This window comes from Manis pentadactyla, chromosome 3 (genome assembly GCF_030020395.1).
Source record: "Manis pentadactyla isolate mManPen7 chromosome 3, mManPen7.hap1, whole genome shotgun sequence".
NCBI classification, from domain to species: Eukaryota; Metazoa; Chordata; class Mammalia; order Pholidota; family Manidae; genus Manis; species Manis pentadactyla.
The window spans coordinates 218,014,499-218,040,504 of record NC_080021.1 but is presented as its reverse complement, the minus strand read 5'-3'; the positions used below and the strand labels follow the sequence as shown (position 1 = coordinate 218,040,504).

At 48.7% G+C, this 26,006-nt stretch overlaps 1 protein-coding gene across 4 annotated transcripts in view; it reads left to right on the top strand.

The window, feature by feature from the left end:
• AK8 (adenylate kinase 8) overlaps window positions 1–26,006 on the top strand; it is a 118,241-nt gene that overhangs the window by 13,326 nt on the left and 78,909 nt on the right. For 3 of the 4 annotated variants that reach the window (XM_036913461.2, XM_057499167.1, XM_036913463.2), the window contains one exon: window positions 2,486–2,554. The exons of the other annotated variant lie outside the window; for it this stretch is intronic. In XM_036913461.2, the coding sequence (XP_036769356.2) occupies window positions 2,486–2,554 (69 nt within the window). The remainder of the gene's footprint in view (window positions 1–2,485; window positions 2,555–26,006) is intronic. 4 annotated transcript variants of the gene reach the window in all.

Here is a 26,006-nt window from a genome sequence, read left to right as displayed (position 1 = left end):
GATCCATTGGAAAGCAAAGGTTCTTGCCTCGAATGATTGCACCCATGTCCTGGGCCTGACTCCTGCTGGCCAGGATTGGGTCGTGGATCGCTTCTGAAGCAGTCAGAGTGCTGCTGGTGGGGGGGGGGATATGCTGATCGGCATGCACCAGTCAGAGCCCTTCTCTGGATCTGAGGGTGGGCTTCACCTCACAGAAACTATACAGGCCAAAGGGCAAGACGGTGGCTCCTCAAAGTTCCTTTGAGGGAACACGTTTCTGGAGGTGGGGTGTGTGGATGCTGGGCAGAAAATAAAAAGCAAAACCTATGGTATCATTACGCATTTCTACTGGTGAGGTGTGCGAGTCCTGAAGAGGTCAAGCCCCAGGCAGCTGGGTAGAGCTGCAGCAGCAGTTATGTAGCCAAGAGGAAGGAGCCTGACCGTGAGCGGAGCCAGCCCAGGGCAGGGGTTGGGGAGACGAGCCCTCAAGCCGAGGATGAGTCTCCGCTCTGCGCGAGGGAGGCTGTCCCAGGAGTCCCCACCCCCAGGGGTGAGCCTTATTGCTCGGAGCTTATTTTAGCTTCCCGCCTGCTTTGTCAGAGATCTGAGTGGGCACTGGGAGAGAGTTTTGGCTTCTGGTAGTTCACTGCAAGGGGAGAGACTCAGACCAGGCACTGTGGCCTGCTGGCCGAGCTGCTTCCTCTCTGGCTCCCCACCGCGGAAGGAGCACGCAGGGTGTCTTAGGGTGCTCCGGGACCCTGACCGCCGCGGCCCGGGGGCCTTGCCGGAGGCCGGGCGCGTCCAGGTTTGTCACATCAGCGCCTCCTGCGACCTGCGTGGCGGCTCTTGGAGGCATAGTGTCTCCTTCTTATGTATAAACAAGGAAACTGAACTCAGTCCTTTGGAGGCCCTTGTCCAGGGGTGCTCAGCAGGTGGTCAGGGACATCTGAGCCCCTGGGAACATTCCTTCCCCTCTTGGCCCACCCTCCCCCGAAAGCCAGGACAACCCCCTTGAATCTCTTGCTCAGAAGCCTCAGAGCCCGCTGCCTCCTCTGCGGGGAGCTCCCGTCCCTGCCCGGGGAGCCGGTTACCCCAGTGCCATGCTCCCCAAGGACATCCCTCACCACCGCCTTCATATGACCGAGCCCAGCTTGCTGGTGTCAGGAAACCCATTCAAACAGCTCGAGGAAAAGGCAGGTCAGGGCTCTGCCTCAGGAACCCAGGGGAATCCCTGCAGGCAGGAACTGGGCCTCCTTGGGGATTATCCACAAGCCTGCTTCCCTGTGCATGTGCCAGTGCCCTGTCCCCTCTGTCTGGACTGCTCTGCGCGTGAGCTGACCCTAAGCCGGTTCGTGGACACAGATAAATAAATTATTTGGGCTCAAAACACGGCAAGCATCAATAGTTAGAGGTAGTTGAGTGCTATTTTCTCCCTTACCCTAACCACCAGGACACAATGTGAGGTGTGGCCACGTTCTGCTAGATGCGTGACGCCTGTGTAAGCACCGTTTCCAAGTCAGCAGCCCAGACGTTTCCCAAAGCCTGTTCGGGAGAGCCCATGATGTCCCAGCTGGCCGTCTCTGTAGGTGCCCTGACAGTGCTCCAGGCGGCCCCGACGTCGTTCCTGAGCATGGAGGCAGGATCCGGCCGCTCCGAACCCTCCCAAATGCTGGGTTGGGAATGAGACATGGAGACTTTCTCCAGAGTCACGGAAATGTTGGCAGGGCCACCACAAGGCCTAAGGAACTTCAGGAAGCTGGGGAAAGGTGCCCGTCCCCCAGCCTGCGCGGCACCGGTCCAGGGCCCTGGGCTTGGCAAAAGGCGCCTCAGGTAGATTGCTTGCCTCCTCAGCTGGGTGCCCCTGGGTGCGCCCAGCCCACACCTGCCCTGCTATGGCCCCAAGGCACTCACCTGTAGCTGAAGGAGGCCCCGCCCCCTCTCCTAGGCCAATTTCAAGCTACTCCAAGGTCCCTGAATGTGGAGTTGGGAAGAGACCCCCCCATCAGCTCTCTCCCACACATCACTGTCTAGGGACATAAAAACGGTAAGACTTGGTCCCATTCTTCCAGGAGCCTCAAAAGTCTCTGGAGAGATGGACACAGGAGCAGGCCCCTGGGATGCCATGGGGTCAGTGCAGTAAGAGAGTCTGCCACTGGGGATTATGGCAGCCTCCAACCCATCCAGGGAGCCCTGGAGCCACTTGGGTGGCAGTGGCGGAGACGTCTGGGTGGGGGCCCTGGGTAAGCGAGAGCAGGGAGGTCAGTGTGCGTGTGGCCTGGCGGGGGGCCCGTCAAGGAGATGCCAGCGCGGAATGAAACCAGGGAAGGGGCTGGGGCCAAAGGCGGGCCTGGGCTTCACAGAGGATGTCAGTCAGGGACCTGGAGGCACTTGTTGTTAACGCAGCCGGGTCCTTGGATCTCACTGAGGCCCCTGGCCTGCTGGTTGTAAGTCTTTTTTTGCTCCAACATGCAAGCTCAGACCTAATTCCCTGTCACCTTTCCTGTAGACAGTACCCAGCATGCTGCTTGCCAGGATGGTTAAGGAGCGCCTGCAGCAAGAGGACTGTGTCAGGCGGGTAAGAACGCCACTTGGGGGACCGTCACCAGGTAATGGGAGGGTGTGGGGCCCGTGTTCACGTCCTGGAGCAGGGTGACCGAGGCCTGCAGAGAAGGCAAAGATGGGCAAGTCAGAGCTCTGTGAAGGTCGGTCTGCAGATGTCGATTTCACCTTGGCTGGAGGAAGATAATGAGGTGGAACTGGGGTATCCAGCAGGGTTCCTGTAGGAAGGAGCTGCCCCCGCACCCAAGGGTCACAGGAGAGCATTTGATGAGAGGAGAGTTGTGGACATGAGAGGAATTAAGGCAGCCGACAAGTGCTGGTGAAGTGCCCGAGGCCAGCGGCGCAGGGAGCTGGGCAGCCCTGGACCTGGAGGGGCAGAGGAGGATTGGGGGTGCCCCAAACTCTCCTCCTGTCTTCTGATCTCTCAGTGCCTGCTTTGGCGAGATCCAGTGTAGCCGAGGGCAGGGGCTCCAGGTGAAGCGGAGCGGGGTTGTGATATTGGACTTACAATAAATACATATGTGGTCCGCATCTCTGTTTTTGGGCTCCTAAATCCTTGGAATTTTCTAAGTGATGATAGCCATAAAGGTGTCTTTTGTTATGCTACTGAGGTGATTTTTAGACCCTTCTAAGGTCGAGGGCTGGGTGCCAGAGTACCCAACCACAAGATTAGGGGGCCCACCCCACCCCAACCTCGGAGGGGAGACGGACTGAGGCTGAGTCAGCTGCCAATGGTCAGTGATGCAGTCCGTCATGCCTCAGTCATGAAGCCTCCATAAAACCCCAAAGGAGGGGTTCTGAGCGCTTAGGGGGGGTGACCACGTTGTGGTGCCCTGGAGAGGCTTGGAGGCCCCTTCCCACACCCTGCCTGTGCACCTCTTCCACTGGCTCTTGTAGTCACAGCCTTGTGTAAGAAACTAGTGACCTAGTAAGTAAAACGTTTCTCTGAGTGTGGTGGGTGCTCTAGCAGCTGAATCAAACCCGAGGCGGGGTCCTGGGAACCTGCGACCTGTAGCCTGTTGGTCAGCAGCCCTGGTAACACCCTGGGCTCGGCGGAGCCCTCAGCCTGTGGGATCTGACGCTGTCTCCGGGCAGACGGCGTCAGCAGTGAGTTGAGCTGCAGGACTCGGTGAGGGTGTCCTTGAATTGCTTGGTGTTGTGTGGAAACCCTCCCTCCACACACTGGAGTTGGTGACCGGAGCCTAAAGCCGGGTGGGAGGGAGGGTGGTGCCGGAGGGGCGAGCGGACAGCCAGAGGAACAGGGCCTGTGCAGCGTGCACGGATGGGCACCACGCGAGGCTTCACACGCACCGACTCCGATCCCCGCGGGAGCCCTGCTTAGCGGGCACCACTGCTTCCCCATTTTACGGGTGAGGAGACTGAGGTCTGGCTGTGGGATTTCCAAGTTTCTCCTCCCAGCCTGCAGCTAGTTTATCATTCCTGTATCAGTATCTTTCACAGAGCCAATGTTTTTAATTTTCATGAAGTCCAATTTATAAATTACTTGAACTTTTTTTAGTATTCAATTTTTTCTCTTTTAGTTTTTACTATATCTCTTTATACAGGTTTTTCAGTGGCTGATTACAGTATGTGGAGTAATTACAGTATGCAGACTCCCCTGCAGTGGGTACCATTCCCAGTGGGGTGGGAAGTCCAGGTCCTTTTCCTTTCCTCCGTAGGTTGTGGTTGTGTCATGTTTTACATCTATGTGTGTTGAAAATCCCATCAGGCAGTGCTAGAGTTTTTGCTTTCAGTCATCAAACATACCTTAACTTACAAGGAGGATAGTCATGGTATTTCTCCAAGCATTTACCATTTCTGTGGCTTTTCTTTCATTCCTGATGTTCCAAGTATCCCTCTCTCTCTGAAAAAGTTTTCTTTTTCTTTTTTTCTTTTGGTATCATTAATGTACAATTACATGAGCAGCACTGTGGTTACTAGATTCCCCCTATTATCAAGTCCCCCCCACATACCCCATTACAGTCACTGTTCATCAGTGTAGTAAGATGCTGTAGAATCACTACTTGTCTTCTCTGTGCTATACTGCCTTCCCCGTACCCCCCCACATTATGTGTGCTAATCATAATGCCCCTTATTCCCCTTCTCCCTCTCTCCCCACCCATCCTCCCCAGTCCCTTTCCCTTTTGTAACTGTTAGACCATTCTTGGGTTCTGTGATTCTGCTGCTGTTTTGTTCCTTCAGTTTTTGCTTTGTTCTTATGCTCCACAGATGAGTGAAATCATTTGGTACTTGTCTTTCTCTGCCTGGTTTATTTCACTGAGCATAATACCCTCTAGCTCCATCCATGTTGTTGCAAATGGTTAGGATTTGTTTTCTTCTTATGGCTGAATAATATTCCATTGTGTATATGTACCATATCTTCTTCTTCTTTTTTTTTATTAAGGTATGATTGATATACACTCTTATGAAGGTTTCACATGAAAAAACAATGTGGTTACTACATTTACCCATATTATCAAGTCCCCACCCATACCCCAATGCAGTCACTGTCCATCAGTGCAGCAAGATGCCACAGATCCACTATGTACCTTCTCTGTGCTACACTGTTCTCCCCGTGATCCCCCCACACCATGTGTGCTAAACATAATACCCCTCAATCCCCTTCTCCCTCCCTCCCCACCCGCCCTCCCACACCCCTCCCCTTTGGTAACCACTAATTCATTCTTGGAGTCTCTGCATCTGCTGCCATTTTGTTCCTTCAGTTTTGCTTCATTGTTATACTCCACAAATGAGGGAAATCATTTGGCATTTGTCTTTCTCTGCCTGGCTTATTTCACTGAGCGTAATGTCCTCCAGCTCCATCCATGTTGTTGCAAATGGTAGGATTTGTTTCTTATGGCTGAATAGTATTCCATTGTGTATATGTACCACATCTTATTTATCCATTCATTTACTGATGGACACTTAGGTTGCTTCCATATCTTGGCTATTGTAAATAATGCTGTGATAAACATAGGTGTGCATATGTCTTCTTCAAACTGGGCTCCTGCATTCTTAGCGTAAATTCCTACAAGTGGAATTTCTGGGTCAAATGGTATTTCTATTTTGAGTTTTTTGAGGAACCTCCATACTGCTTTCCACAATGGTTGAACTAATTTACATTCCCACCAGCAGTATAGGAGGGTTCCCCTTTCTCCACATCCTCACCAACATTTGTTGTTGTTTGTCTTTTGGATGTTGGCTGTCCTAACTGGTGTAAGGTGATATCTCATTGTGGTTTTAATTTGAATTTCTCTGATGATTAGTGATGTGGAGCATCTTTTCATGTACCTGTTGGCCATCTGAATTTATTTTTTGGAGAAGTGTCTGTTCAGATCCTGTGCCCATTTTTTAATTGGATTATTTGCTTTTTATTGTTGAGGTGTGTGAGCTCTTTGTATATTTTGGATGTCAACCCCTTATTGGATATGTCATTTATGAATATATTCTCCCATACTGTAGGATACCTTTTTGTTCTGTTGGTGGTGTCCTTTGCTGTACAGAAGCTTTTTAGTTTGATATAGTCCCATTTATTCATTTTTGCTTTGGTTTCCCTTGCCTGTGGAGATATGTTCATGAAGAAGTTGTTCATGTTTATATTCAAGAGAGTTTTGCCTATGTTTTCTTCTAAGAGTTTTATGGTTTCACGACTTACATTCAGGTTTTTGATCCATTTCAGGTTTACTTTTGTCTATGGAGTTAGACAGTAATCCAGTTTCATTCTCTTGCATGTAGTTGTCCAGTTTTGCCAACACCAGCTGTTGAAGAGGCTGTCATTTCCCCATTGTATGTCCATGGCTCTTTTATCATATATTAATTGACCATATATGTTTGGGATAATATCTGGACTCTCTATTCTGTTCCACTGGTCTATGGGTCTGTTCTTGTGCCAGCACCAAATTATCTTGATTACTGTGGCTTTGTAGTAGAGCTTAAAGTTGGGAAGCGAGATCCCCCTGCTTTATTTTTCCTTCTCAGGATTGCTTTAGCTATTCAGGGTTTTTGTGGTTCCATATGAATTTTAGAACTATTTGTTCCAGTTCGATGAAGAATACTGTCGGTATTTTGATAGGGAGTGCATCGAATCTGTAGATTGCTTTAGGCAGGATGGCCATTTTGACAATATTAATTCTTCCTAGCCAAGAGCATGGGATGTGTTTCCATTTGTTAGTATCCTCTTTAATTTCTCTTAAGAGTGTCTTGTAGTTTTCAGGGTATAGGTCTTTCACTTCCTTGGTTAGGTTTATTCCTAGGTATTTTATTCTTTTTGATGCAATTGTGAATGGAATTGTTTTCCTGATTTCTCTTTCTGCTAGTTCATCATTAGTGTATAGGAATGCAACAGATTTCTGTGTATTAATTTTGTATCCTGCAACTTTGCTGAATTCTAATATTAGTTCTAGTAGTTTTGGAGTGGATTTTTTAGGGTTTTTTATGTACAATATCATGTCTTCTGCAAACAGTGACAGTTTGACTTCCTCCTTACCAATCTGGATGCCTTTTATTTCTTTGTGTTGTCTGATTGCCGTGGCTAGGACCTCCAGAACTATGTTGAATAACAGTGGGGAGAGTGGGCATCCCTGTCTTGTTTCTGATCTTAGGGGAAAAGCTTTAAGCTTCTTGCTGTTAAGTATAATGTTGACTGTGGGTTTGTCATATATGGCCTTTATTATGTTGAGGTACTTGCCCTCTATACACATTTTGTTGAGAGTTTTTATCATGAATGGATGTTGAATTTTGTTGAATGCTTTTTCAGCATCTATGGAGATGATCATGTGGTTTTTGTCCTTTTTGTTGATGTGGTGGATGATGATGATGGATTTTCAAATGTTGTACCATCCTTGCACCCCTGGGATGAATCCCACTTGGTCATGGTGTACGATCCTCTTGATGTATTTTTGAATTTGGTTTGCTACTATTTTGTTGAGTATTTTTGCATCTATGTTCATCAGGGATATTGGTCTGTAGTTTTCTTTTTTTGTGGTGTCTTTGCCTGGTTTTGGTATTAGAGTGATGCTGGCTTCATAAAATGAGTTTGGAAGTATTCCCTCCTCTTCTATTTTTTGGAAAACTTTAAGGAGAATGGGTACTATGTCTTCTCTAAATGTGTGATAGAATTCAGTGGTGAATCTGTCTGGTTCAGGGATTTTGTTCTTGGGTAGTTTTTGATTACTGATTCAATTTCATTGCTGGTAATTGGTCTGTTTAGATTTTATGTTTTTTCCTGGGTCAGTCTTAGAAGGTTGTATATTTCTAGAAAGTTGTCCATTTCTTCTAGGTTATCCATCCAGCTTGTTAGCATATATATTTTCATAGTATTCTCTAGTAATTCTTTGTGTTTCTGTGGTATCCATAGTGATTTTTCCTTTTTCATTTCTGATTCTGTTAATGTGTGTAGATTCTCTTTTTTTCTTAATAAGTCTGGCTAGGGGCTTATCGGTTTTGTTTATTTTCTCAATGAACCAGCTCTTGGTTTAATTAATTCTTTCTATTGTTTTATTCTTCTCAATTTTATTTATTTCTTCTCTGATCTTTATTATGTCCCTCCTTCTGCTACCTCATTTGTTCTTCTTTTGCCAGTTTCAATAATTGTGAATTTAGACTATTCATTTGGGATTGATCTTCCTTCTTTAAATAGGCCTGGATTGCTATATTCTTTCCTCTTAGAAATGCCTTTGCTGCGTCCCACAGAAGTTGGGGTGTTGTGCTGTTGTTTTCATTTGTCTCTCTATATTGCTTGATCTCTATTTTTATTAGGTCATTGATCCATTGATTATTTAGGAGCATTTTTTTAAGCCTCCATGTGTTTGTGAGCCTTTTTATTTTCTTTGTACAATTTATTTCTAGGTTTATACCTTTGTGATCTAAGCAGTTGGTTGGTACAATTTCAATGTTTTTGAATTTACTGAGGTTCTTTTTGTGGCCTAGTGTGTGGTCTATTCTGAAAAATGTTTCATGTGCACTTGAGAAGAATGTGTATCCTGCTGCTTTTGGGTGTAGAGTTCTGTAGATGTCTGTTAGGTCCATCTGTTCTAATGTGTTGTTCAGTGCCTCTGTGTCCTTATTTATTTTCTGTCTGGTTGATCTGTCCTTTGGAGTAAGTGGTGTGTTGAAGTCTCCTAAAATGAATGCATTGCATTCTATTTCCTCCTTTAATTCTGCTAGTATTTGTTTCACATATGTAGGTGCTCCTGTGTTGGGTGCATAAATATTTATAATGGTTATATCCTCTTGTTGGACTGACCCCTTTATCATTATGTAATGTCCTTCTTTGTCTCTTGTTACTTTGTTTTGAAGTCTATTTTGTCTGATACAAGTACTGCAACACCTGCTTTTTTCTCCATATTGTTTTCATGATATATCTTTTTTCATCCCTTCTCTTTTAGTCTATGTATGTCTTTGGGTTTGAAATGAGTCTCTTGTAAGCAGCATATTGATGGTCTTGCTTTTTTATCCATTCTGTTACTCTATGTCTCTTGATTGGTGCATTCAGTCCATTTACATTAAGGTGATCATCGATAGATACGTACTATTGCCATTGCAGGTTTTGGATTCATGGTTACCAAAAGTTCAAGGGCAGCTTCTTTACTATCTAACCATCTAACTTAACTCACTTACTATGCTATTATAAACACAGTATGATGATTCTTTATTTCTCTCCCTTCTTTTTCTTCCTCCTCCAGTTCAGTGTTTTATTCTGTACTCTTTGTGTTTCCCTTGACTGAGTTTGTGGATAGCTGATTTTATTTTGCATTTAGTTAGTATTTGGTTGTTGTACTTTCTTTGCTGTGGTTTTATTTTCTCTGGTGACAGCTATTTAGCCTTAAGAGTACTTCCATCTAGAGAAGTCCCTTTAAAATACACTGCAAAGATGGTTTGTGGGAGGTAAATTCTCTCAACTTCTGCTTATCTGGGAATTGTTTCATCCCTCCTTCAAATTTAAATGATAATCTTGCTGGATATGGTATTCTTGGTTCGAGGCTCTTCTGTTTCATTGCATTGAATATATCATGCCACTCCCTTCTGGCCTGTAGAGTTTCTGCTGAGATTTCTGATGATAGCCTGATAGGTTTTCCTTTGTAGGTGATTTTTTTTCTCTCTCTGGCTGTTTGTTCTTTTTTATCTTTGCCATTTTAATTATTTTATGTCTTGGTATTGTCCTCCTTGGGTCCCTTGTGTTGGGAGATCTGTGGACTTCCATGGCCTGAGAGACTATTTCCTTCCCCAGATTGGGGAAGTTTTCAGCAATTATTTCTTCAAAGACACTTTCTATCCCTTTTTCTCTCTCTTCTTCTTCTGGTGCCTCTATAATGAGAATATTGTTCTGTTTCTATTGGTCACAGTTCTCTTAGTATTCTTTCATTCCTGGAGATCCTTTTATGTCTCTGCCTCAGCTTCTCTGTATTCCTGTTCTCTGATTTCTATTCCATTAACACACTCTTCCACCTCATCTAGTCTGCTTTTAAATCCTTCCATTGTTCGTTTCATTTCTGTTATCGCCCTCCTGAACTCATCCCTTAGCTCTTGAATATTTCTCTGTAGCTCCATCAGCATGCTTATGACTTTTCTTTTGAATTCTTTTTCAGGATGATTGGTGATTTCAGCCTCACTGAGCCCTCTTTCTGGTGTTTGAGGGATTTTGGACTGAACAAGGTTCTTCTGCCTTTTCATGGTGATGGGAGTGGTCGCCGGCAAGTGGTGCATGTGTCAGCTGGGAGAACAAAGTTCCTTCCTGCTTGCCAGTCGTCTTGCCTGTCTCTGTTGTCTGTGCCAGTTAACCACACACAGGGAGAAGCCCCTGGGTTAATCCCCTAAGCTGCCGTGGGCAGCGCGGCCTTTGAGATGGCCTAGGGCAATAGCGGGGGTCGCAGGCCAGCAGCGCATGTTCTGCCACAAGAGCAAAGCCCCTTTGTGCCTCCCGATCTCCGCGCTTCTCTCCGCTGTCTGTGCCAGTCAACTGCACGCAGGGAGCAGCCTCTGGGTTAATCCCCTGAGCTGCCGTGGTCGGGGCAGCCCTCAGGTTGGCCCAGGGCACTGGCGGGGGTCACAGTAGAACAGTGTGTGTTCTGCCATGAGAACAAAGCCCCTTTGTGCCTCCCGGACTCTGCGCCAGTCTCCACTGTCTGTGCCAGTCAGCTGCACGCAGGGCGCAGCCTCTGGGTCTGGGCTGGTTAGCTGCACTCAGAAGCCTCTGTGTTAAGCTGTGTGGTTGCTGTAGGCGGGGCTGCTCCCCGGCTGTTCTGCAGCAATGGCAGGTTACTGGTTTGCTTGCAGTGCTGGTGGAGGGGAAGGAATGGCAGGCTGCTTATCACCGTGAGGGGGTTTGGAGCTGTGTTGCCAACCCATGGAGTTAGGGTGCCTGAAGTTCCTTAAAGTTACCAGTCTGCTGGGCTGAGTGTGCCAGGATGATTTATACCCTTGTCCCTTTAAGACTTTTAACGCGCCTGCTTTTCTTCTGTCCCAGGGCAGCCAGCTGTGGGAACCTGTTCGCAGTCTTGATCTTGGATTTTGCTTTTCTGCTCCTCTGATATCCAGAGCACCATGCACTGTGTGTCTGTGCCCCTGGGGCAGGTCACTAGGGCTGGGCATTTAGCAGTCCTGTGCTTCCACTCCCTCCCCACTCTGATTCTTTTCCTCCTGCTGGTGAGCTGGGGCAGGGGGAGTCTAGGGTCCCGCTGGGTCACGGCTCTGTATCTTACCCTTTTCCATGAGATGCTGGGTTCTCTCAGATATAGCCTGGCTTGTGTACTGTATCTTCTGGTCACTCTTTTAGGAATAGTTGTATTTGCTGTATTTTCAAAATATTTATGGTTTTGGGAGGAGATTTCTGCCACCCTGCTCATGCCGCCATCTTAAGAATCTCCTGAAAAAGTTTTCTTTTAGCAATTCTTTTAGAATAGGTCTGCTGGCAATGAATTCCTTGATTTTCCTTCATTTGAGAATACCTTTATTTTGCCTTCATTCCCAAAGGATGTTTTATCTGGATTTACAATTCTAGATTGACAGTTTTTTCTTTCAGCACTTAACAAATATTCCACTTATTTTTGATCACTATGGTTTCTTGTGAAAAGGCCACAACCATTCAAACTCTTTTATAAGTAAAGCATCATTTTTCTCCTGTTACTTTCAAGATCATTTTTTGTTTTAAATTTAAGTGGTTTAATTACAACGTGTCTGGACATAAATTTCTTTGGATTTATTCTTTTTGGGTTTGCTGAGTTCCTTGAATTTACAAGTTTATGCTTTTCTCCAAACTTGGGAATTTTTCAGCCATTATTTCTTCAAATAATTTTCTGCACCCCATCCCCTTTCTTCTCTCCTTCTGACACTCCAATGCCATGATTGTCTACAGGTTCCTGAAACTCTATATTTTCTCTCTTTTTCTCGGTGGGTAAGAGTTGCTGATTTGTATTGAACTATCTTCAGGCGCACCAAGTCCTTCCTTCCTCATTGCCATTCTACTGTGGAGCCTATCCAGTGAATTTTTAATTTTGATTCTTGCATTTTTCAGCTCTAAAACTTCCACTGGTTCCTTCTGTCTTCCGTTTCTGTGCAGAGACTTCCTACTTGTCCATCATTTGCGTGTTTGAGCTTTGCTCTTGTTGCTGCTTCAGTCTTTGTTCAGGGATTCCAGCGCCTGAGTTACGGTGCTGATGTCTGGTATCTTTTCCCATGTGAACTGAGATTTTCCTGGTTCAACCCATGCTGAATGATTTTGTATCCTGGACATCTTTAATATTGCTATGAGACTTTGGGTCTTTTTTTATTCCTATGTCAAATGTTGATATTTTGGACTTAAGGGGCAGTCTATTTAGTTGGGCTCAGGTCCCAACTTCCATCCACCTTCTGTGGGTTGTGGTTTCCACCCCGCTTGTGTTTTCAAAGCCTTTGCAAGTGGTGTGGAGCGCTCTGCAGCTCTGTGCTGTGTGTACGCCACTCAGTGGGGCCTGGGCGTGGTCTGTTCTGTAGTTCATTTTTCAGTGTCTTTGGAATGCTGTTTATGTCAGACCCATGCATGCACATGTTGGGGAGAGTCCATGAGTCCATGAGCAACTATATGTGGTTGCTTTCCTGAGCTCCCCTCTCTGCTATTTCTGTGACCACTTTCAGTTCCTTGCTGCTCTTTTTGGTTTTCTGGCCAGAAAGCTGGGACTTTATCCTGCTCTGCGCAGGCTTCCCATTACTGCATCTATGACCAGACCAAATAGAAGAAGACAGAGAGAGGAAAAATGCATGGGGCTCTGTTCTCTAGGGACTTGAGAGGAATGTCCCCTGGTACCCGGAGTGTGCAGGCTCCCTTTATCACTGCTGCTTCAACACTCTTAGTTCAACCAACCTTAGATCAGCTGAAAAGTGCCCCATCAGTTGGTCACCCTTTTGAAGTTTCCCTCTTCTCTCTGGGAGATGCTGAAGCAATCATTTGTTGGGGATGAAGATCTGGGGGAGTGCTCTAAGCAACTAGAATGGGACTGGCACTCTCCCGTGCAACACTCCAGGCCTTGAATCCTAACTGACTGAGTCTGCCACGTTGAACTAAACTCTTGCACTGCGGACCGCCAGGCTGGCAGTGTTCGGTGTGCCTTTCTTCTCTTCCTCTTTAGAGCTGGGCTGCTGTTTCCTCTTCACCAGCAGTGAAATGCTGGTCCCATTTGGCCAAATTCTGAGGGATATCACTCCTTTGGTACGAGCATCCAGGCCACCCAGACCTGAACCCCTCAGTGGGACGGGGCTGCATTTAAAGACCCAGCTGGACACAGCCTTGCACACCAGGCAGATCTGTTATGCCAAGAGCTCCTGGAACCATGACTATCAGCATAATCGGCTGTGGCTCTCGCCACACGGGAAGGGAGTCCCTCTTCAGTCCCCATCCCGACTCGCACCCGCTGTGAGGAGTGCAGGCTGCTCCTGAGCCGCAGTCACGCCCCTGCCACACAGAAGTCCCAGCAGAGGTGTCCCCACGCTCTGTCTCAGGCTCAGCAAAGGTGGCAGGAGCACCCCACGCCTTGCTCAGAATTTCTTTTGAGAAGCTTTTGACCCCAAAGCACCACCGGACCCAGGAGCTTGAGGAGGAGCTGCCGCTTCCCAGCCGCTCTGCTCACAGGCCTTTCTCGCAGCCAAGAGTTCACTTTCACAGCCTGCCTTGGTGCGCAGAAGCAACCTGGAGCCCAGCCCAGCTGACCACTGGGACGCAAGAGGCCCTGGGGTCTGGCAGGCAGTGGGGCAAGCCTTGAATCCTAACTGACTGAGTCTGCCACGTTGAACTAAACTCTTGCACTGCAGACCGCCAGGCTGGCAGTGTTCGGTGTGCCTTTCTTCTCTTCCTCTTTAGAGCTGGGCTGCTGTTTCCTCTTCACCAGCAGTGAAATGCTGGTCCCATTTGGCCAAATTCTGAGGGATATCACTCCTTTGGTACGAGCATCCAGGCCACCCAGACCTGAACCCCTCAGTGGGACGGGGCTGCATTTAAAGACCCAGCTGGACACAGCCTTGCACACCAGGCAGATCTGTTATGCCAAGAGCTCCTGGAACCATGACTATCAGCATAATCGGCTGTGGCTCTCGCCACACGGGAAGGGAGTCCCTCTTCAGTCCCCATCCCGACTCGCACCCGCTGTGAGGAGTGCAGGCTGCTCCTGAGCCGCAGTCACGCCCCTGCCACACAGAAGTCCCAGCAGAGGTGTCCCCACGCTCTGTCTCAGGCTCAGCAAAGGTGGCAGGAGCACCCCACGCCTTGCTCAGAATTTCTTTTGAGAAGCTTTTGACCCCAAAGCACCACCGGACCCAGGAGCTTGAGGAGGAGCTGCCGCTTCCCAGCCGCTCTGCTCACAGGCCTTTCTCGCAGCCAAGAGTTCACTTTCACAGCCTGCCTTGGTGCGCAGAAGCAACCTGGAGCCCAGCCCAGCTGACCACTGGGACGCAAGAGGCCCTGGGGTCTGGCAGGCAGTGGGGCAAGCCTTGAATCCTAACTGACTGAGTCTGCCACGTTGAACTAAACTCTTGCACTGCAGACCGCCAGGCTGGCAGTGTTCGGTGTGCCTTTCTTCTCTTCCTCTTTAGAGCTGGACTGCTGTTTCCTCTTCACCAGCAGTGAAATGCTGGTTCCAGCTTCTCTGCTCAAACCCTCCACTGGCCCAGGAAAAAGCTGGTTTCTCAGACAGGCACCAGGCTCAGCACTTTACACATCCTCACATGACCCCACGAGGTCAGTGTTATTATTGTTATTAAGCCAGTTGTACAGATGCAGGGTCTGAGCTTGCCCAAAGCCACAGAGCCGGAGCAGCGGACTGGCCAGCGTGGGCCTGGGCTCATGGTATGCAGGGCCGGTGCTTTGACTCCTGGCCAGGGGGCCCCGCTGAGAGCTCCGAAGCCACGCGGAGGCGGTGTGCCCTCTGCAGTCCACAGGGTTGGTCCTCCCTCCTTCACATCATCACCACAGGCCGGGCCAGGGTTTGCTGACCCACCTGCCAGATTTCCTAAAGACATCCTGCATTCTCTCATGCAGCAAATGCCAAAGCAGTGAGTGAAAACAGTTAGTGCTCTGCTCTCAAGGAGCACAGTTTCTGGCCATGGGGAGACAGACCAGAAACCAAATGAATAAGTGAGATACGCAGCCATGATGTTAGCCAGAGCTGGGGGCTTGGGAGGCACAGCAGAGAGGGGCCTGGCGGTACACCCAGAGGAGAAGGGATGTCTAGGGCCCGGGGGGTGCCTCTGTGGCCTGCCCTCCCCAGTCCACACCCAGAGCTGTGCAGGCTGACGGCAGGATGGACGCAGGCAGAGAGGAAAGAAAGGAAGGGAGGAACCTGCTCTCATATCACTGGTGACCCTGAACCAACCAGCCTGGAGCAGGACCTCTAGGCAACCCGCAGAGACACCATCCTTCCCAATCTGGAAACCTGTGAATCAATCTGACTAACTTTGTGCAAGTTATTTTTATAAGTTCCTGCATCCCAAGTTAAATGTTTACCAATGTGTAAGCATTCAACCTAGAACTTGGAGGCTTGGAATCATGGGGTTGGGTCATTGGTACATGCCACCAGTGAAATCCACCCCCTGGAACTCTCACACTGGGCCCAGCAGCTCGGGGCCGTTCATTCATATGGTTAAAAACAAAATCTCCTTAAGTCACCAAGTCATGGATACTGGGAAAAAATCTGTGATTTCAACCAGACACCCAGAATTGCCCTCAGTGATCTAGTATAGTCTCTGAAACATGCATTTGACTTCTACAAACCCTTGCTGAAGTCACCTTAAAGCTTGGTCTGCACAGCCCTTCACACAGTGCACCTGCAGTGTGGACGAGACGGGAGGCCAGGTATACCAAGTCCTTGCCTCATCAAAACGGTAACGTTTATCATTACTGTTATCACTTCATTGTATTCTAAATGAAATGATATTAGTGACATCGTACTATGTGATTATAATGTGCATTGTCATTAATACTACTGCTTGAATTAACACTATTTATATCACTATTTATAATAATGATATTAATTATCATTATTACAATTTTGATGACAATGGTAGATGTTGTCTGGACTCCAAATAAAGACTTGAGATGCCTGGCCTGGCACTTGTCCACCAAATCGCATTGCAGGTGCCCTATGTACCATGCAGAGAGGCCGTGATTGTTACACTGTTGAGCGTGACCACTGATGGGGCCCAATGGAGGCCGCCTTGTCGGCACCGCTGTTTTAGGAATGCAGAATCTACGACTTGCAAACGTTGTGTGTCTTGCTTGAGTTCCCACAGTCAGTCCCGGAATGGAAATGCAAACGTGGAGTCGTGCTTTTAGCTGGTCTTCCTCTCTCACCAGTACACGCCGTGCCCTTTCTGCAGGTGCCTCCCTTCATGGGACTTCCCTTTGCCCGTCTGTGGAACAGAGGGGTTGGGCTTGAGCATTGCAGCCCCTTCCTACCTTAGCTTGTGTTCTGATTCTGATCGTGTCCAAGCCATTGTTGCTTGCAGAGTAAAGAAATATTGCTTTTAATGTGTTGTAAAATTTCTTCTGAGCTTCAAGGGGCATCCAGTACCTTTTTCATCTCCTCCCAGTGGGGACAGGATTTTAAGAGTAAGAGGTGAAGCTCCTAATTATGTACTTTGGTTGTTCAGAAGCAAAACAAGCCCTCATTCAAAATAAACAGGCTTTCTTGCTTTTAGGGAGAGAAGTGACACATATGCATATTCATTTATATGGTAATTATTATTATTTAGCTGCACAGGGACTAGAACTGGTAATTTAGAGCACAAAAAGGATGCGGGGAATAGTGTTTAGGGAAAAATAACGCACTCATAACCCATCAGGGTTCTGTAGTTAATGTTGGTTGGGGTTTTTTCTTTCCCCCTCTCGCCCTTTTTTTCTTTTGGTCTAATGCAATCTCTTTGAAGAATTTCTCTGAAGTGACCATCAAATGCATTAGAGAAAGAGAAATTAGCACTTTGAATTGGAACTATCAAAAGGAGGTGTGCTGTACCTCTTGGGGACCCAGTGACCTTTTTTTAGGGACAGCCAGATTCTTGAAGTCCGGGAGTTCTTCAGACCACATCTCTAGGGCAATAAGGGGGTGAGTTAATGAAATTTGGGGGGAAAGGCTCTAATACAAAAGAGATTCCTAGACCAGCCTTCCCCATAGTTATCCCCTGCTTTCCCTTCTTTTCTTTGATACCTAATCTGTCCCCCTGCAGCTACCCTGGTTTCTTCCCAGTCCCTTCTCATTGCCACCACAGGCATTGCTTTTTTAAAAAAATGAACAAATTAATTTTTTGATTGTACTACGTTCACGTGGTTCAAAATTCAAAAGGTACCAGGTGCCCCTCACATTGCTCCCCCAGGCACCTGGCTCCTTCCTCGGAGGCAACTGATGTCAGCACTCTGTTGACAGAACATCCTTCTGAAGATTATTTTATATAGAGAGAAGCATTTGTCTTTTTAAAACAAGTGTTGTTTTGTCCCTCCACTGCTGGGAACCTTCACTGCTGCCATCCTCGTTGGCGAACGTCCTTCCAGGCCTGGAGGCCTGGGCCTGCCTGCTGCCCGGCTCCGTCCCTCTGCCTCGCTCAACCACAGCTTCTGCGTCCGTGTCCTCTCAGGCCTCCTCCAGCTCACCAGCGCCGGCCCCACTCAGGGTCTCCCTATGCCGTGGTGGGCAGAGCCCAGGGGGCCCGATGGTTTCCCTTTTCCTGGAGCCTGTGTGCTGTGTGATCCCCCACTTGAGTGGGGACACGTCCAACAGAAGAGGGCAAAGGCGATGAAGTGTCACTCCGATGCTGACTTCACAGCATCAAACACTTCGCTCAGCAACCGGACAGTCTCCTTACCGGCTTGGTGAAGTGCGCTGCTGTGTCACAGAGCCCATATGGGCAGCCTCTAGGGCCGGCGGGCAGCTCCGGCCTCCCTCCAGCAAGAAGCCAGGGCGCTCGGCCCTGCAGCAGCATGCGGCAAACTCCGTCAACAACCAGAATGAGCTTGGAAGCAGATCCTCCCTCTGTCAAGCCTCCAGATGGGAGTGCAGCCCCGCTCACAGCTTCACTGCTGCCCCATGAGACCCTGAGCAGAGAACCCAGCTAAGCGGCGCTCTGAGTCCTGCCTCGCAGAAGCTGTGAGACAGCAAATGTGTTGTTTAAGCCATGAAGACTGGGACGGTTCGTTACAGAGCAACAGGAAACTAATGCCCATGTGCTCTCTCCCCTGCCCGAGCTCTGCGCCTGCCTGGGGCTGCACAGCTGCCCCCCGCTCCTGTCTCGTGTTAAAGGGATGCCCCCTGACCTGCCCACCCCAGCGAGGCTGGGGTCCCTGGTACACGTGTTTTCCTCCCCCCACCACACTCCACAGTCATAATCAGGAACTCAAGGTCTGTGAGGACAGGGGGCCTGGTGTCTGCTCACCACAGAATCCCCAACATCTGTACCTGGCATAGACTCTGAACTCAGGAAATACTCATGAGAGGAGCGATCATTCCCCAGCCTGTTCCACCGTGGCAGTGAAGTCCTAGCCCAACTTTCCTCATCACATCTTAACAAGGTTCCCATTTAGCCTTGGGCTCCTCCAGCTTGACCATGTGCAACTCCTGCACCTCAAGGGTGGTGTTGCACCCCAAGACCTAGGGTTCAAGTTTTTGAACGCTAGTCTTCCAGTTGGATCTTGGTGCCCTGTGCTGGGGCTTCCTGTGTCCCCCCTCTTCATTCCTTTAATTGGCTGTAATAAGGGTCAACCACCAGGAGGCTAGAGGTTAGAACATTAAAGCACATCATAAAAGTGACTGTGCCTTTGGGAGGACTTATAGTTTGTCTCATCAACTTGTTAAAAACATTGTAGAAATAATCCTAACTAAAACCTTTTACAAAAGGGGAAAATGAGGCCCAAATGGAAGAAGGGACTTAGGTGAGCTCGGAGGACCAGGGGGCCAGGGCAGTGGGCATTTTACCTGTTACCACACTTAGGGTCACGGCATTTCTTCCACTGCTCCCCAGACCATGAGCTTGGAGCCCCCACCCAAGTGGAAGCCACATTCTGACCACCAAAGACGAGGCCTGCTGCACCTCTGCCTTGTCTCCTGGTGTGGCTGATCGGAAGGCTGTGGAGGGATGCTGCCCCCATCCGCACTCAGGCACTGAGTTCTACCAGCTCTTCTGGTTCCCCAGCAGCTGGGCAGGAAGTCTTCCTAACACCCCTACCTAAAGCAAAGGAGTGAAAGATGCAACTTGACCATGGGGCATGTGGTTAGTTAAATGGGCTGTAAACAGGCATCTACTGCAGTGAGTTCAAATTACCTTGCCCCCCAACTCCCTAGGCCTGTGCTCTTGTGCCAGTAAAGATTGGGAAGAATAAAACTCAGGCCAAGCACAGGTGGAAGAGAGCAGAACTGGCCCATCAAGGTAAAGATACAGATAATGGTCGCAGGCATTTATTAGCTGTGCAGATCTCTGAGGCATTTTCTGATGGGATCTGCACTGCTGTCCTACAAGATCTCAACAACTAAGGCTTCTGGGCACCTATTGTGTGCCAGCAACTGATCTACATCATATTAGGGACCAAACAGAGCAAAGGAGAGAGTGCCCACTTGTGTGCAGGTAGGTGGTAAGGAGGCCATTCTCCCGCTTCTTACAGCAAAGGGGGCTGCAGCACCGGAAGCCCACTGCCTGTCAAAGGAAGGATGTGTGTGTTAGCTAGAAGGAGAACAGACCCGGAAATCCATCAAGTTCAAAACATCTGATTCCACATAGTCTCCCTCCTGGAGCTGAAGAAAGAATGCCATCACCAAAAGCAAAACTTTGAGTGGTCTGCCAGACTTCACCCTGGCCCCCAGATTTCTGGCATCAGGGAGAAGATCTCCCATGCACACTGGGAAGGGCCACACCCCACCCCACGACTGACAGCACCAGGTGGGGCGTCTCCTTCACTGTACCTAAGAGCAAGATATTTGCAAGCACAGGTTAACCGCTTTTTGAGCTCATTGAAGATCGTGGAGACTCAGGTGCTTCATGATAAGAGGAGGGGAGGTGGCACATTTTTGACTATGGAGCCAAAAGTTTAAAATCTACTTGGCAGGTTTCTAGAGTCTTTTTTCTCTTTTTCATTGGTTGCAGATTTATGCTTCCCTGCCCATAACGTGAGTCAGTGTTTTATGGTGGAAACGCTAGCGGAGTGGAGGAGCCCGACTGGGCTGCAGAACCCCCGGCTGTTTGTTTTATTTCTCCTTGCGGTGTCATTGGGCCGGCATTAATTCCGCGGCTTTCATCCTCTGACAGTAGGAACACAGGATTTTCTTGCCATTGTTTTGACACTCACGGGTTTATAGATGTCACTTGCATCCTCTGAGGAGTGCGGTCTTATTGATGAGCAGCTCTGCTGAGGCCCGGGGCTCGTGTTCCTCTGATACAAATGCAGTTAGGATTGCAGGGCAGCGGAGGGGTCTGAACCCTACGCAGAAAACTTACAGCATCATTCCAGTGAGACGGGAGCTCAGAAGGGCTCTGAGCTCACCCCCACGGGTCCCTCTTTTGTGGGTATTTCTGCATCCTGCTGCTGGGGGGCTGGCCAGTCGGGGGGATGTAGGGCTTGTTGACAGCATGTGTGGCCCACCTGTCTGCAAGTTGGGGTGCGCCCTGTGAGTCCTCACTACAGTCTGGGAGGAAAAGCAGGTGACTGGAATGCAGGACAAAGTCTGATGTTCGAGCGACTCTAAGTGGACTTTGGGGCAGCAGGGAGTATCGGAGGGGCACCGTGGTGCTGGAGGTGGGCCTGGACTCAGAGCCAGAGCCACCCACTGGGCCATGCGGATTCTGAGGGTCAAATGGGACCGGCCTGCTGGGAGGACAGAGCCGGGGCGCCAGCTCCTCAGCCCCTCTCTCCTCGGCTACTGGAGAAGTACAGCTTTGTAAAGTCGTCCCTTTGTGGATCCAGTTTCTTCAGTCTTGTGGAAAGACTGACCTCGCGCCTCAGTTGTTTCCGGGAGATGGAAGGGAAGCGACACCAGTACCTGCCCCGCTGTCAGCAGCCTCGCCAAGCCATCCCACTGATCCTCCCTCAGGCAGGTCCTACTGCCCCATTTCACAGAGAAGGACACTGGGACTCGGGCTGGGGGTGAGAGCCGCGATCTGGACTCAGCCACGGCCCTGTCCCTGCACCAGGGCCCAGAGTGACAGGTGTGGGGCTCCCAGGATGAGCAGGGGCTCCAGCCTGAGGGCAGGCGGGGAATCCAGGGCCTGCCTGCCTTGCTTCTGAGCGGAGCCTGCGTCAGTGGCTCTGGAGTGGAGGGCAGGAATGAGCTTGAGGAGCCGGTTTGGGGTCTGGGACGGGGACGTTGCGACTTTGAGGACAGGGCCCGGAGCTCTGTGCCCACGGTGGTTGCTCAGCTCAGCCCAGCACTCGGCCTTCAGGGTGGGAGAGGAGTCGTTTCCGCCGTTGCTCCGACTTTGGTAGCTTGTCCCCTGCCCATTGTCTGCCCTCGCTGCCCACAGGGTCCCCGCTTCTTTTTATGATTTCAGGGAGCTGTCAGAAAGCAGCGGAAGAGTCAGGCAGCATGCCCGAAAGCGGGTCACAGTGTTTGACTATGGCAGGGCAGGGCAGTCACTTGTCCCGGCTGATGGTGATTCTCCCCACATAATTATTAATAGTGTGCCCACTTACTCTGCAAATGCCTTTGTTAGACCATAAATCTTACAATTCCCCGGCTTTGATGCTGAGGCAGGGACCATGGGCTTAGACAGAGCAGGGTGAAGGCCTCTGGAAAAAAAACAAAGCAAGATGATCCATTGTGAGATTTGCTTTGGCCCTCTTGGGGTGGGGGGGGTGCGGTGGGGGGGCAGCTTATTTTTCTAACTTTACCCAGGTGCTGCTTTTCTTCCTCCAGCCCTAAACAAATAATTCATTGCAATTTAGGCAATGTAGCAAGCAAACCCAAAACAACATAGTAAAAACAGGAAGGATTCCCTCTTAAAACCCAATTAGTTAAAAAAAAGTTTCTTAACAAAGAGACAGTCACTCAGCCCACCTGGGGAGCAAAGCAAGTGGGCCTTGAGTGACATGCTCCCAGACCAGGAAGCTGCTATCCTGGGAGGAAATCAGAGCAGTAAAATTCTTGTAAATAACCAGGAAGACTAATAAGAAACTTACTGTTTCTTCAAAGGTATTTGGGACCACGTAGCAGGTGTGCATCCCTAGCCCTTTGTCTCTCAACTGCGTATAAAACCCCTAGACCCCGGGCTCTCTTGTCCCCTCCTGACCTGAGCCAGGACCTCTCTCCTCTGGCTTTCTCTCTAAATAAAAGCCTCTGCCTGGCTCTCCTACCTTGACTGTTTGCGAAGTTCATTCTTCGGCTCCGTGAACAAGAACCCCAGCATCAACATCACCTGGTCCAACCTTGCCCAAGTCAAACGGCCATTGGGGTTTAAGAGTTGGGGAAGCCAGACTTGGCAGTAATTAGTAAGTGAACCAGACCCCATTCACCCGCCAGATGCTACCCATCAGACGAGCCCCCAAACCCAGCACAGATGCCTCTAACCTTTCCAGTATGAAGCACAGGGTGGTGGATAAACATTCAAGTGAACTAATGAGTAGGTGGGGCAGTGAGTGAATGAATGGGTCCTAGCTCTTCCCATGGAGACTCTCACCCGACTGTGACAGCGTGATTGCTGTTCACGTGTGTGCAGGACCCTGCGCTTTGATTCTAGATGGCAAGCTCCCCCCGGGAGGAGCCCCTGGCCAGGCCACGGCACGTGGCACGAGCGCTCTGGAGCTGGCAACCCGCCAGACTCCCCTTGTTTTAACTGAAATGTGTTTTCTTGAGTCCTCTCTTTAATTAGAAAGTTTTCCTCAGTTCATATCCAGAATGACAGTGACTCCTTTTTCCAAGAGATTACCTTTTTAAATCAATTATTTATATCAAGTTCTACAGACTTATAAGTAGGTAGAGCAAAAGAACATAGTCAACCTTTTTCAAAATTATAATAAGAAAGCTATTAACATTGATTGGAACATTTCTTCATTGCCACACACTGTGTGTTGTTTATTTGTTTGTTTACAGTCCTTGTTTAATTATCCCAACAACTATGGAATAGGTTGTTACTAGTGTCTCCATTTTGCAGGTAAGGAGAACAAGCCCAGAGGGATTAAGGGGACCAGTTAAAAGTAACGCACCTGGCAGTGACACAGGGTGACTTCAGAGTTTCACCACCATGATAATCTGAACCCAAAAAGAGCTAATCTTGCTCCTCAGGAGATGGATCTATACCACAGACAAGTCCTGAAATGTTTGAGAGGAATGGACCACTGACCACATGTTGTTAGCTTGTCCAATTCTTTTGTTTCCCAGTGATGCTGGGGTTCTTGTTTGCAGAGTTGAAAATTGAACTTTGCAAACACTAGGGTAGGAGAGCCAGGGAGAGGCTTTTAATTAGAGATAAAGTGTGAAGACAGAGCCAGGAGGGGACAAGAGAACCCGGGGTAGTGCGTTGTCTACGGGATTTATAGGCGGTTGAGAAAAAAAGGGCTAGGGATGCCAACCTGTCAGATGGTCCCAAAATGTTTATTTTTCAAGAGATACTAAGTTTCTTATCAGTGGGTTATTCTTCAAAGTTATCTTAACACAAGAAATTTACTGCTTTGATTCTTTTCCAGGATATCAGCTTCTGTCTGGAAGCATATTAATCAAGAGTGTCTGCCTTGCCTTCCTTCAGTGTGGGCTGAGCCACTGTCCATTTGATTAAAATGCAATCTTAGCTTTGAGATAGAATTTTTCCTGAATAAGTTGGGCCTTTGAGCAGGTGCTAAAGTTCTAATTGATACAGTGAAAACATAGGCTATATTGAGATACTTTTCTTTATCTAGGGAGTATGCAAACTTCTAGGTCAAGTTGCTCTTGGCTTTTTAGTTTTAACTAATCTCACTGAAGAATGCTTATGTTCCTAGTTTGATATTTTTGCTTTAGAGAATTAATGTGATTTTGGCTTTCCTTGTTTAACATGGAGTTTTGGTAGGGGTCATTTTCCGGAGGCCCTCACCCTGCTCTAAGCCCATGGTCCCTGCCTCAGCACCAGAGCCCACCGTGTCTGAGCCTGAGAGCTGACCGTGAATCCATAAGTGAGTTATCTCTGCAGCGGGTTATCTCAGTGTCATCCCAGCCTCAGAGATGGGACGGGACCAGTCCAACTGGGGACGGAGCAGTGTGGTCTTCAAACTATGTCTTCCTCTGCAGATTGGCTTCAGGGCCACCTGCAATGTTTGATATGAATTTGACTTCAAACTTTTTGTTTAGCTGTTTGAAAACTAAAAAAATATCTCTTGAACATTCACATCAGTGCTGTTCCCGATTTAACATCCTGGCCATCGCTGGCTTTAACCTGCAGACGTAGGAATAGAGATTTTCCTGGGTCTGTGTGTGTATGAAAACGTCACACACGTGTCGCTGATCAGCAAGGGGAGGACTTGACATTGTTTTATTGAGAAGAGTCGCCGGCACTCTGAGCCCTCTCTGAGCGGGCACGCTGTTGGGCTTTGTGCAGAAAAGGCCCGGCAGAGCCCGGGGTGCCACCCTGTTGGGTGGGGGGGCCGCCGTGTGGGAGCGTTAGTTAAGGAGTAACCATTCCTGCTGTTACGTTCACAGACTTGAGCATGCCAGCTCAAGTTGGGACATGCCAGCAAGTGTTGCATATTGTTTGAGATTAAACTTCAGAATAAAAATTCTTGCTGGTCATCTTTCAGATGATTTGATTACGGAAGGCATCTTGATATTAGGTGATATCCGTATGTGGTCCATTTAGGCTAAGATTTTCACATTCTTGTGTAAACCAAAGGAGCTGGTAGTGGGGAGCATTTTGATCTCAGCTTTTTTCTGAACACCAGAATAGTCTCATTCTAGCTGATTGCCTTTAGAACACACCAGTTTCCCAAATTTGATCTCTTATGATGCATTTCTTTTCTGGCTGGTAAAATCATTTTCTTTCTGTGTTGGGAAACCACATATTTCTTTAGAAAGAAATGGGTGGTCATTGGGCCTACAATGCCCAATCCACTTCCCTGGATTCAGACTTTGAGCAGAGTGAATTTGGTTTTTCAAATCCAAAACTTCATCCTCAGATCACCTCCCTGGCACTGTAAGGAATCAGCTTCTGACTCCAAGGAAAGTCTGGGGTGGAGCCTTGCAGTGAGCAGTCAGAGCTGGGAGCCGGATCAGGGGTGTCCTCGGGGAAACCCAGAGGAGTGCCCCACCCAGGCCTTCAGAGGAAGGGGGAGGAGATGAGGCGCCAGGCATCAAAAAGGCAGAGGACCCAGAGGGCAAGAGCCTTACCGCAGGAAGTTGTTAATTGTGCTTTAATAATAGTCAGGAGGGCAGAAAAGGCCAGTGTTCACACAGAGCAGCGCGGCCCACTATGCATCAGGCCGCACTCTGCTGGGCCTCGCCAAGTTCCCTAGGCTGGCTGGCTGCTTTTCTTCCCTTTTTTTTCATCTGTGACATCTGCTCAGTGCTTGTCCCTCCTGTGATACTGTACCCCTCGCAGCTGTGCAGACCTCCAGCCCCGCACTGGTGCACGGATGCCCTGAGCATACGGCCTTTTTGATGTGTGATAAAACAGAACCGAGCCGCAGGGGTATGGTGAGCGGAGGCATCAGAATATCAATTAACCTGCTCTGAACAAAGCTGCAGCTGCAGAGTGGAAGAGACATTTCACTGAAGTGTCAGGAAGATGGATAATGTATTCTAATTAGGGACTGACAGATACCTCTGCATCCAGCCACTCCTGGAAGTAGTCAGACCCGCGAACCTAACGAGTGTCCCATCATGGCAGTGGTCAGCTGCTATTTACTGATTCATGACTTTTGGCTTTGACAGAATTTGCAGCCATTAACTTGCTGTCAGCCAACATTGCTGTTTTCCCTGGAAAGAGCAGTCCACTTTGCAACCAGGCAGTCACCCACACCTCCATAAATGGAAGAGCTTTGGGAAAGATCTTTCCTAAGTGTTAAGCCT